The sequence below is a fragment of the Monodon monoceros genome, unplaced genomic scaffold (genome assembly GCF_005190385.1).
Source record: "Monodon monoceros isolate NGI ecotype Baffin Bay Population unplaced genomic scaffold, NGI_Narwhal_1 Super_Scaffold_13, whole genome shotgun sequence".
In the NCBI taxonomy this organism is placed as follows: Eukaryota; Metazoa; Chordata; class Mammalia; order Artiodactyla; family Monodontidae; genus Monodon; species Monodon monoceros.
This window is the reverse complement of record NW_021703769.1, coordinates 38,865,490-38,877,980: the sequence shown is the minus strand read 5'-3', so window position 1 is coordinate 38,877,980 and position 12,491 is coordinate 38,865,490. Positions and strand designations below refer to the sequence as shown.

Below are 12,491 nucleotides of genomic sequence, written 5' to 3'. Positions count from 1 at the left end.
CATATGCATACATATATCCCCATATTCCCTCCCTCTTGAGCCTCCCTCCCACCCTCCCTATCCCACCCCTCTAGGTCATAGCAAAGCAAAAGAGAAAAACAAATACCACATGCTAATGCATATATATGGAATCTAAAAAAATATATATATATATGGTACTGATGAACCTAGTGGCAGGGCAGGAATAAAGATGTAGACATAGAGAATGGACTTAAGGACACAGGGAAGGGGAGGGGGAAGTGAGGCGAAGTGAGGGTAGCATCGACATATATACACTACCAAATGTAAAATAGATAGCTAGTGGGAAGCAGCCGCATAGCACAGGGAGATCAGCTCGGTGCTTTGCGACGAATTTCTTTTTCACGCGGACTATTCAATAAGACACAGAATCATAAAACCCAAAAGACATGGCTGGAAATGACCTGAAGGTCAGTCAATCATTGCATTTTACATAGAGGAACAAAGTCACCCTCCAAGCCTTTTTCTTGCTTTAGTGAAAAAGAAAAGTCTATCCTTTTCAACCCAGTGACTGAGGAGCACGGGGGCTCAGTGGAATGGCTTCAGGGACCATTGGTTTGGAGGTACATAGAGACACTACGTCATCCGCACCAGCCCTGTTTTAATCTGTTTTATATATAGTAGGCTTCTGGGTAAAATGTGTATGTGAATAAAGTATTCTGCTGTTTTAATACAATTGAAAAATGATGGATCTCTCCATATTTCTACTGAAATAGTAGGCTTGGAACATTGCACTAGACAGTATAGGGTTTCACATCAGCTGAGAGGTGGGTCAGGGCACACGGATTGTATAGTCCAGCGAGCAGGTCTGAGGCCAGGGTAATTTGCTGCTTCTACAAACACACTCACTAGACTGCCTGACAGCAAGAACTGCCCTAGCCATCACTGTTTTCCATTGTGATAAATAGTAGAAGCTCTATAAACTGTATATGAAAGATGGAGAGTTCCAAGAGCCTTTGATGAAACCATTTTTCAAAAAAAAAGTTAAGCTCATTTGAGTTGAACAAAGTAGCACACCTTGGCTGTGGTGATCCAACATCAAAGAAATGGCTGGTAGGTTATCGTTGTGAGTGTTTTGTCCATATATTCTTAAATGGGCAGTGGTGACTTTCTTCTCCCCAGCTCCTGGCTGGTAATGAATGAATGAATGAATGAATGATGAGATAGATGGGTGGGTGGATGAAAAAAACGAATATTAAATTGACTAGTTTGTTCCCAGGGAAACACAAGTGACAGTTCCAAGAAAGCACAGGCAAACACACACCAAGTTTGGCTTCATAAACAAAATTATCCACATTTGCTGATCACATTAAGAGGTGAATTAGAAAGTTTTCATTGCTTTAAAAGAGGATCCTCCGCTTTTTTGTGTGCTGACGGCAGTTCTAGTACATTTATGTACTGTGTACTCTTATGTATTATGTACTATTGATGTGCATATGGCTTGATTTACAAATTGGTTAAGACAAAGGTGTATAGGGACTTCCCTGGAGATCCAGTGGTTAAGACTCTGCACTTCCACTACAGGGGCAGTGGGTTCAATCCCTGGTCCGGGAACTGAGATCCCACATGGCACGCGCTGCGGCCAAAAAAAAAGAAAAAAAAAAGACAGAAATGTATATTTGAAAAGGGGGGAGGTTGATGGGGCAGAAGGGAGACAGGGAGAGGTCTAGGAAAGGAATTCACGGGAGATGTGCTTGCTGCAGACCCTCTTACCTTGTGTGGTCCCATCTAGTCCCATGATGAGTTTCATTGCTCTGATGACTTGCTCTGCTATCGGGGGGCTCATGGAGGTGGCATAAGCAGCGCTATGTGAGTGAGCCCGTAAATAATCCACAAGGTCCTTTAATACAGGAGGAAAATCCAAAAAGAAGGCAAATAAATCTCAGTGTTAGTGGCCCCATCCCCACCCATCATCGCACAAGACATTTGATTCTCGAATGTGGTCTGATTTTCAATGGGCATCACCAAACTCTTTACTTTTTGTATCCTTTCTTCTTAGTCTCTCCCTAAATAACCTAGAAGGTATACAACAATGGGATGCTGCAAATTTGGAGTGGAGTTCTGTAAGGCAAAACCAGATGTGTAAAGGAAAAGCGGTTTCCTAGACATTTGTTTGGGTACCTAGCCCACACAAGCACTGGTTTAGTATTCAGGAGAGTCCAAAGAAAAATCCGGGATGTGTTTTTTGCCCTTGAGCATATTACATTAGCTTGTGCCCATGGAGGAGTAATGGCTGGAAAAATAACAAGACATGCAGACTAGTTTATGCAGCGGGGCTACCAGATGGCCGAGGAAGGAGAGGGGATATTACCAGCGGGAGTAGATAAGGGAGGCTCCAGTGAGCAAGTAGAATTGTCTTGAAGAAAGAAGACAGACAAAGATAAAAAGAAAACTTTCAGGGGAAGGGAGCAGCAGGAGGGAGAGGAGAGAAATTAAACCAGTGTGGAGGTGAGGACCAGATAAACTCTAGTTGTGCCTTGAGCAGGAGACAACTGTTGGGATTTTTGTGTAACCCTATTTGGAGCGCTGACCCACTGCAGGATGCTGGCCCGCACAGTGGTAGGAATGATTCTCCACCTGCATGTCTGACCCTTGAGGCCAAACCTGAGGTCCCAGGTAAGCATGCTGAGAGCCTGAAGAAGCTCCAATCACCTCATTCTACAGCGATGGTGAGGGACTCAGAGCTGGTACCTGGAGGCACTCAGCCCTGGCCAGGCAGACCATCCATTGGCCCACCTTTCCTGACTCACAGCCCAGGACCCTCGGGGTTGTCCTGCAGAAAAGCTAGTGGGCCCATAGTGGCTCTGCGTTAGCAGTGGGGTCTGTAAAGCATCAGCCACCTTCTCTCCCAGGATAACGACACAGCTTAGGATCCCAATTAGGACCTACTCTGATCATTCCCTGGAAGATGAACTGGGGAGAGCTCTGCTTTGAGCAGGCCCATCTCGTCCTAACTCCCCTTCACCGGCCACATCCACTCCCACCTCCGCACCTGGGACTGTGCCCACCTGTCACTTTTCTCCCTCGGGTTATGGGTGTCGTGTTTGCTCCCAACCGTGGGTCGTTACCCAAGCATTTTAAATGTACATAGTTTATCTTCCTATGAACTAGTAACTAAAGTTAATAGGTAAGTAAGTAGAGAGTACCTAAAGTTACTATGAACTTTCCTAAACATTCATAGTAAAGTGAGTGGCCTGCCTTACAGGTGGTTGGTGACATGATGCCTCTACCTGGCCCACAGGGGGAACAGGTAACTCCATCCTGTCCTTCCTGCTTCCTTCAATATGTCCTTCATCCTTAATCCCCCCTCCCAAGCTCCTGCTTCCCCGACTTCCTTTCTCCTTCATTTCACACTCTTCATTCCTTTTTGTTGGTTTGTTTCTTCTTTTCCATCCCCATCATTTCTACTCTGGTTCCCTCTCTCTCTCTCTCTTTTTTAACATCTTTATTGGAGTATAACTGCTTTACAATGGTGTGTTAGTTTCTGCTTTATAACAAAGTGAATCAGCTATACATATACATATATCCCCATATCTCCTCCCTCTTGCATCTCCCCCCCACCCTCCCTACCCCACCCCTCTAGGTGGTCACAAAGCACCAAGCTGATCTCCCTGTGCTATGCAGCTGCTTCCCACTAGCTATCTAGTTTACGTTTGGTAGTGTATATATGTCCATGCCACTCTCTCACTTTGTCCCAGCTTACCCTTCCCCCTCCCCGTGTCCTTATGCCCATTCTCTAGTAGGTCTGCATCTTTAGTTCCCTCTCTTTAGTTATTTTAATTTTAAATTCTCCATTCAAATCCTTTTTCTTTCCATTTCTAAGTATTTCTTTCCTTTCTCTCTCCTTTCTTCCCTCCCTTCCTCCCTCCCTCCCTCCCTTCCTCCCTTCCTTCCTCCTCCCTTCCTTCCTTCCCTTCCCCCTTCCTTCCTTCCTTCCCTTCCCCTCCTTCTCTCCCCACCCCTCGCCTCTTCCCTCCTTCCATCTTTCCATTCAGCAAGTTTGTACAAGGATGTGCGCTGGGCTATGTTCTGAATGCCGGAGCCCAAGAAGAGGCGGAAGATAGAAAGCCTAGTCCCTGGCAGCCATTCTCCACTTACATTAAAATCAAAATTAAGTTTCTGTCCATTATTTTGTTTAGTGAATCTCATAAAAACAGTGTTTTCACTGTATCTGAAGAGGATGTGTGCGATGTTGGCCTGAATGAAGGCACTGGCCACATGGTATCCAGGAAGTTCACTTTGACGATGGAGGATGTGGCGGGAGGGTCAGGGAGAGAGAGGCGGTCATTTTCCAGAGTAGCCGCAGCCAAGCTGCTCTTCACAATCCTCCGTGAGCAGCAGCAGGTGTTTTCTTTCTCTGCTGAGAGCTGGTGCCTTCCAGCAGGATGCTGGGGAAGCCAGTGAAGAGGGAACGGGTGGGATGCAGGAAATGGGATCATGGGGCTCATGTGGTCAGGAAAGATCTGTTTTGAGGAGATGATCTGACCTTGAAGGATGGGTAGATTTGGATAGAGGACGGGAGAGGCATGGACATGTGCTAAAATTAGTAATAAAGATGGCATCCTAATTAGCACAGGATGGAGGAGTCAAATGGGGGTAGAGGGAGAAGCTACTGCCTCCAAGAAAAGGTGATGAGGGGTTGTTCCCTTGAAGGGAGTTCTGACCGCAGAGTTACAAGACAGGCTGTGGAGACTAGATCACTTGGGTTCAAATCCTGGCTCTGCCACTTAGTGATATGTGACCATGGCCAAGTTACTAAGCCTCTCTGTGCCTTAGTCTCCTCTGAAAAATGAGATAAGGGTAATACTTAACTCAGGGTCCTTGTGAGGATTAAATGAGTTAATACATACACGGTGCTTAAGAAGCATCTGGTACCTAGTGAATACCTGATGCTGTTGGCAATTATTGTTAATGCATTGCCATCTCAGAGATTCTTAACACTGGGAGCATGGGTTGGGAGGAGGGGACCAAAATGTAAAAACTTCTTACAGTGTCTTTATTCCAGCTCGCTTGTAATGCTATAAGGTTACATAACTGCATGTTGGTAGATCCGGGCATCAAACCAAAGATTTTCAGCCCAGCACTTCCTCCATCCTTATTGGGTGGTTAACAGTAGGAGTGAAAAGAAAGGAAAAGAGAGGCATTCTAAAGAAAGGAGAACCCAGGCCTGATGGCAGATTGTATGACTGCAAAGATGGTAGAGCTGACAGTTCATTGATATACCCAGAGCTGATATTCACTGGCTGCTTGAAGCTCCATTTTGAGAATTTTATGTGTATTTTACATGTATATTTGCATGTATTAACTCAGCTTCACAGTAACGCTATGAGATAAGTATTATTTTTATCTCCATTTTACAGGTGGGATCACTGAGTCATGGAACAGATCAGAAAATTATCCAACCAAAAAGTGCAAAAAGTGGCTGGATAACAAGGATTTGGACCCAAACAGTCTGTCCCGAGATTACCGCCCCCCTTGCACCCCCCTTAGCTCTGCACTGTATTACTTCTTCAGACTAGAGGAGCTGGCTTGGCACAGGGTGGGGGACGGCCCAAGGAGCACAGAGAGGACCACCTTCACTGCTACTTATCCCTGTGGTGCTTGCCCTAATCCACAGAGATTGCACCTCTGGAGGAGGAGGGGAAGAGGAGAATTCCTAATGTACTCAAGTGTTCATAGTTCTAAACCACAGATTGAATTGTATCAGTCTCAAAATACTTCCTGTCTATTACATTTATTTCTCCAAAGAAACTGGAACCTCCTTGAGAGTAGGGAACTGAGTTATATACTTTATTATACACTCTCTTATAATCCATAGTGGTGGGTACTTAGTGGGGCTCTGGTAAATACTGATGGTCTAATGGAAAGCAGAAGGGTTTAGGGGCTAAGGAAGGATGGTGAGGGTCCCTGAAGTATAGAGGGAGGTCTTAAGCTACATTCTTAGGAACAGGTGTAGCAATATTCTCGTAGCCTTGGGGCATTGCTGACAAAGATCAAAGAAACAAAACAAAGCTGCCTTTGATCCCTAAAGGGGTCTTTGTGTCCCCAACCCCCAATTTTCCTATCAAATTGAGAAATTTCACAAAGCCAAGGTCACACGCATCCTTAGTTTGAATAGATGCCTCACCGGCACAGTATCACTTCCTTTAAGCAGTAAGACTGTCTTGCCCATAATCTTATTTCTTTCAGACTGAGTCCAATTTCTCTCAGAATCTGAGTGTGTGGATGGGAGGTAATTTACCTGTGTGGTTCAGAAAGTGGGACTCTTGGAGTCCCCTCAGCAGGACATCAAGGAAGCCTTGGTTCCTGGTTTTCCGATTTCCTCCTATCACTTGCCCACTGGATGCCATGAACCATGAATTACGAGTTAGCTTTGGTCTTAAGGAGAGACCATGTTGTGTTTTCCTTCAGGCTGGGTTAGAGGTCTCTTCAGACCGAGGTTTCCAAGGCCATTAGTAAATGCAAAACCCTGAGCCTGGAGTTCAAGGACAAGGGTGGCTTTTCTGAGAAAGTTAGACAGGAGGCTCTTAGGGTAAACATCTTGGCATTCATTCCATGACCCCCATTTACTTCAAAGGACTGTTAAATACAGCCAGGGCTGATCACGCAGGGCAGAGCTGGCTTCTGCCTTCGTCCGGCGCCCAGGCTTCTGGGCTAACACTCACGCCAAGCTTGGCTGCCCAGTCCCCTCCTCCAGAATCTCAGCCCTGCAACCTATCAGTCCGCAGGGTCACTTTCGCTTCATTCATTTGCAAATCTCTGGTCAGCCAGTGGAGGCTGTGAAAGCCAGTGCTCAACCCCAGGCATGCAAGAGGACTCAGGATCCTTGCCTGAGCAAAACCGGGATCCTAGAAGCTGGGGTCTGCAGTGTTGACCCCATCTCCTCAGCACCTGAATTAATGCAAATTAAAAAATAAAAATAAGGAAACTAGCCCCATCAGCTCAGGCTTTCTTCCAAGAAGCCGTTCAGGGCATGGAGCTCTGATAGGTGGAGAGGAGTAAGTACCTGACATTTCACCTGAAGGTCTTGAAAGGAGAGAAAGATTCACTGTGGGTTGTTCATGGATCAGCTACAGCAGCTCCGAACTCACAGTGGGCAAAACAGTAAAACCTTGCTGGCTCTTGAGAGACTGTTTTAGCAGTTTCCCTGAGGTTGGGAGAGTAGGTCAGGCCAAGGCAGTAAACTCCAAGAGTGGAGATGAATTTGTCGGACATTTTGTTACCAGAAGGCTGAAGTGAGGACAAAAAAAATCTCTACTCTCTGTAGTCGTATCTTAGCACCAAACCAATTTTTCTTTTGTGTGTTTCCGAATATTTTTTCTTACGTGACGCATCTGCCTTCACCTGCTCCCTAAAGATTTCTAGAGCCTCCTAGAAACTATTACTGGGAATATAGTTCCTGTGCCACTAACACTGACCTTGACATTTAAAAAGAGAGTTAAGAGCTAGACAGTTTTATAGTTTTCTAGATTTTTGGACTCAAGTAATTATTTTTAAATCTCAAGATTTACTAGGAAGCCCATGAGCAGAGTGAACTTGAAATTATCAAGATTTCAGAAAAATATAAAGTCCTAGTGTGTGCACTTTAACATTTTTTTATGGTTAATTTTGTTGCTTTTGTAGTATTTAGTATCTAGAATGCTAGATATACTTTAAAATATCCAGAAAAAATATGTATGATGAAACTCTGAACTCAAATTATTTAAACAGATACTAGAAAGGTTATTTTTTCAAACAAATCTGTAGCATTTGCCCAACCCTATGTCCTATCAATTAAAAAGCATAGTTTAAAACAAACTGAAAGTGAAAATTCTTCAAAGTCCAGGGGCGTAAAAACTATGATTTAAATGGCAACTATACATAATATAAAATTAACTTAATTTAACAAATTAAATGCACAGAGGAGCAGATGCATAAGTTCCATTAACTCATGGGCTCATTAGGCTAGAAGGAAACCACAGTTTATCTGGGTTTATCACAGTCTCACCGAAACGATTCCAGACAGGTGTTTACCTGACTGAGTTTTAAATCATCAGGGAACGGCCCATGCAGACACTTTCTCAAGTGACCTCCCATCTCCTGCTCACCCTCCACATCTTGAAAACTACCCTGTGTTTTCTAGGTTTTGCATCTTGCTGTTTCAGGACAGTAGGTCTCTGCATGGGTCAGCCAAACACTCTCTAATTCTTGCTGCCACCTAGTGGTAAATTCAGAGACTGCAGAGGATTTGTGGAGGGAGTGGGGGAAGGGGAGGGAGAGCGAGAGGGGAAGGTGAAGGGGAGGGCGGGGAGGGGGAGAGGGGAAAGGGGGAAATGATGAAGCCCTCTGGGTCTAAGTATGAACAAAATGAGTTTTTTTAAAGAGCAAAAAATGATCTACATACTTTTATCTCCCTCTTGATTAATGTAAATACTAAATAATTTTCACAATTGCTCAGTATCTACCCCAAATCAATAGAAGTTACATAGACAAGAGCAAATGCACTTTAAAACTAGCCCACCTGACCTTAGGATGGAGAGTATGTGAGAGAACCATACTGAGCTGGTCCTAAAGGGGCCGTCAGGAGCCTTTGTTTAAAGCGGGTATCACTTGAAGGAACTCTAAGGGGGACATGATGACAGCTACCAAGTTTGACAACATTTCAAGGATCCACTCGCTTCAGTTTATTCAGGTGCCTTTGGTTCAGGAAACAGAGTTACGCCTGGTTAAAAATTTTGTAGCTCAGAACTTCTGCTAAAGTAATCACAAAGCCAAGTAGCCTGAGTCGGGGGCATGCCTACTTTGAGGCCCTCTGATCCCATTGCTTTGACAGTCGAGAAACGGAAAGTTTAACCTCTCACCAGATTTAGCTGAGTTTTGTAAGATCCTGGGCATTTCCTACGTTTTTAGCATCACCCAGCGAATTCCCACAGACCAGTGGAAGGATGCTGAACAACAATGCTTTGAGCTCGGAAGCAAGTGATGCTTCTTGAAGGGTAAAGACCACTAAAAGCTCTGGACGTTTTAAGCATTTGCGCATCTCATGGCAGGGTCAGTGGCCGTAATAAAATCTGTTGTTTTAAATCATGGGCTTTCCACAACCAGACTGTTTTCGCCGTACTCTCTGGTTTTGTCTAACTGGTTTACCAGGAGTCTGAACTCCTGTTCCTGCTGGGGAAAATGAGTGAAGAATCAGGAATTTTAGAGAAGCCATCGAGCCACCGGCATGCACTGCTTTTGAGCCTTCTTTGCCCTCCTGGCTGGAGCCAGCTACACTATCACAGTCTCTCTGGGACAGGTGTAGGCCTGGGGGAGACAGCTATCAGGATTTGGATTAGACTGTCCTATAAAGGAGCAGATTAACTGGCTCTCTGAGCCCTGAAACCCAGGGGTTTTTTTTGTTTTTGTTTTTGTTTTTGCGGTGTGTGGGCCTCTCACTGTTGTGGCCTCTCCCGTTGCGGAGCACGGGCTCCGTCGCGCGCAGGCTCAGCGGCCATGACTCACGGGCCCAGCCGCTCCGCGGCATGTGGGATCTTCCCGGATCGGGTCACAAACCCGGGTCCCCTGCATCGGCAGGCGGACTCTCAACCACTGCGCCACCAGGGAAGCCCTGAAACCCAGGTTTTAATATTTCATTTTCTTTCTCTCCACCCCTTCCCTCTTCTTTTAAAATCCTTTGAAGCATTTGTTTTATTTTAGCAACCCCCTTGGTGACATTGGCAGTAGAATGACAGGGATAACACTTAACAGTCTGATTCCTTCAGATCAGAATCTTAAGTCACCTAGATAAGGTATCAGAGGATGACAAGATTTGACCCATGGCTTATCCAAAATTGTGGAAGACAATTAGTTTGCAGAGAAAATCTCTAAAAAAGACATTTCCGATCTTGCTACTATTTTGATTAAAACTCTGAAAACCCACAACTTGTAGCACAGGGTCAATGTCCTGAGCATCTGACCTCTGCTCACTGTTTCTACCACCCATCTTGCATTTTTCACGCCACAAAACCCAAACGACTTACCGTTCTGCAGCATCACTTCTGTGGCTTGTTAGCCATCATTCCCTCTTTCTGAAATATAAACCCCGCTGCCCCATCCTTTGTCTACAAGACTGACATTCATTCTAAGACTTCTTAGGTACTGCCCTTTCCTTTGTACTGTCTTTGCCTATGTGCACAGCCGGTGTTGTCTTTTTATGGTCATGTGATTGCTCATCACATGCTCCTCTGCGCTATCACAGAATGAGCTCCTTGACCTTCTGGGCCTGCCATGGCTGTGAACACACAGTGGCAAGGCTGCCCTCAGCAGTCAAGTGTGTTGAACTGAACTGAAGCTCTCAGGGAAATCGGAAGACCCCGCAGACTACCTTCCGAGGGCATTCAGGTTTTAAACAGACACAAGGGATCTGTCTCTTACCTTCCTTCCAGCTATGTAACCTCCCGAGGCGCCAAAGCTTTTGGTGAATGTTCCCATAAATACATCAATATCTCTGGGGTCCATTGCAAAGTACTCCATCACACCGCGGCCGGTCGGGCCCACGGACCCAATACTGTGAGCTTCATCTACGTAGAGGTAAGCCTTGTATTTCTTCTTTAGAGCCACGATCTGGGATAGACGCGCGATGGAACCTTCCATGCTAGGGCATAAGGAGAAATGCTCATCACCCGTGTGTACCCTCCAGGGAAACTCTGTGTCACTCTCCCTTTCAGTACTTCTCAGACAGTCTGCCCTGACACCAGATGGGGATGGCAGGGACATGCCATTCCTTTCTTCTGAAGGCATATTTTATTTGGTGGAGACAAACCTCTCAATCTTGTAAGGCTGCTCTGGCATTATTTCACTTGGGGAAAAAAAATAATTTACATTCAGTGGATTTGAGTTGTTATAGCTAATTCCCAAGTAAACAGCTCACTGCATTGTTGATCAATTTATCAATATTAGTAAAGCCGACTAGCATAACTAGACTGACCATGTTGGATTCTAGGTATTTTGCTAGTTTTAATTAAATTGCTCTATGTTGATGTATCTTCATCAGTCTGCTACTGTCTACTTGGTCAGTTCTCTCTGACCTAAACTCAGTGCTTGAATTGCCAAAGATTAAAAGAAGGAATTAAAAACACACAAAAGAACTTTAAGACATCATAAATTTATTAAAGCATGGGAGAAAGTCCTTAGGGTCTCCTGTTCAGTCCTCACTGAACTCAAAGGCTTATTCGAGGCTTCTGGTGGTGTCCCTTCTTTTCCTTTAGGGCAATGGTTCTCAATCTTGAGTGAGCATCAGAGTCCCTTGAATGGTTTGTTACAACACAGATTGCTGGGTCCCACCCACAGCGTTTCTGATTTAATAGGTCTGGGATGGGCTTCGAATTTGCATTTCTACCAAGCTCCTGGGAGATTCTCCTACTGCTAGCTGGCAACAGCACTCTGAGAACCACTGCTATAGATCAACTTTTGTTGCCTAAGTGCTTAATTTTTCATGGTATTATTGTAATTTGGTAAATTTACATGGTATTTTAAATTGCAAAAACACTTCTAGTCCTCCAGCAAAGGGAAAGACAGGAAGTAAATAAGCAAGTGAAATGAACATTGATATTTACATGGCACCTCTTGGAACCCAATGGATTTAGAAGAACTCTTGTCTTTAATCAGTTCTCAGAACACTTCTTAAGCTGTGTCCACAGCTCACACGGTTTTCACTGCACTGACAGGCGAGTTCTATGAAAACACACAGACTCACACCCTCACCCCCATGAAGGAGCTTGTCAAACAGTTTAAGCAACCCATCAATTTAGTTCAAGAACTAGTCAACTGACACAAACAGAGTTGACCTTCTCCCTTCTTCTTAATTAGTTTATGTATTTATTTAATGTATTAAAAAATAATTTAAGTGTTAGGTCGATCCAGTCAAAACAGTCCAGCTGTTACATAGTTACCCAGACCAACAGGTGTTGGATGCTTTTTCTTTTTTTTAAAGGACTTTATTTTTCAGAGCAGTTTTAGGTTCACAGCAAAATTGAGTAGAGGGTACAGAGATTTCCCATATACCCCCGCCTGACATATGCATACCCTCCCCCACTATCAACATCACCCACCGAAGTGGTACATTTGTTTCAACTGATTAACCTACATTGGTGCATCACCATCTAAAGCCCATAGTTTATATTAGGGTTCACTCTTGGCCTTGTATGTGAAACCAAGCAGGACCCTGTGGGGCTCCTGGGCACAAAAGCCTTCTGTCCCCTGTTTCTTATTTGTAGGAAATAGGTTTCAGCTTTCATGACCTACCCTGAGTTCCAGAGGGCAGGTTCAAACAGTTGCTAATCAGGGAAGAGAGGGGATGCAGAGACAAGGGAAGAGCAGTCAAGAAACAATAGTGCGGCCTTGGGTCAGGGTCCTGGTTCTGCCTCAAGGGATACACATAACAATATCTTCGAGCTCTTCTCATATTTACCCATTTGCCAACTGAAGGACATTTTGGTTGCTTCCAAGTTTTG

At 44.7% G+C, this 12,491-nt stretch overlaps 1 protein-coding gene across 1 annotated transcript in view; it reads right to left on the bottom strand.

Annotated features, from left to right (window-relative positions):
* The window catches only part of SPTLC3 (serine palmitoyltransferase long chain base subunit 3), a 133,630-nt gene that overhangs the window by 40,813 nt on the left and 80,326 nt on the right, over window positions 1-12,491 (bottom strand). The window contains exons 9-10 of the mRNA XM_029222292.1: window positions 10,414-10,633; window positions 1,732-1,858 (exon numbers count right to left, since the gene is read on the bottom strand). Coding sequence (XP_029078125.1) covers window positions 1,732-1,858; window positions 10,414-10,633 — 347 coding nt within the window. The remainder of the gene's footprint in view (window positions 1-1,731; window positions 1,859-10,413; window positions 10,634-12,491) is intronic.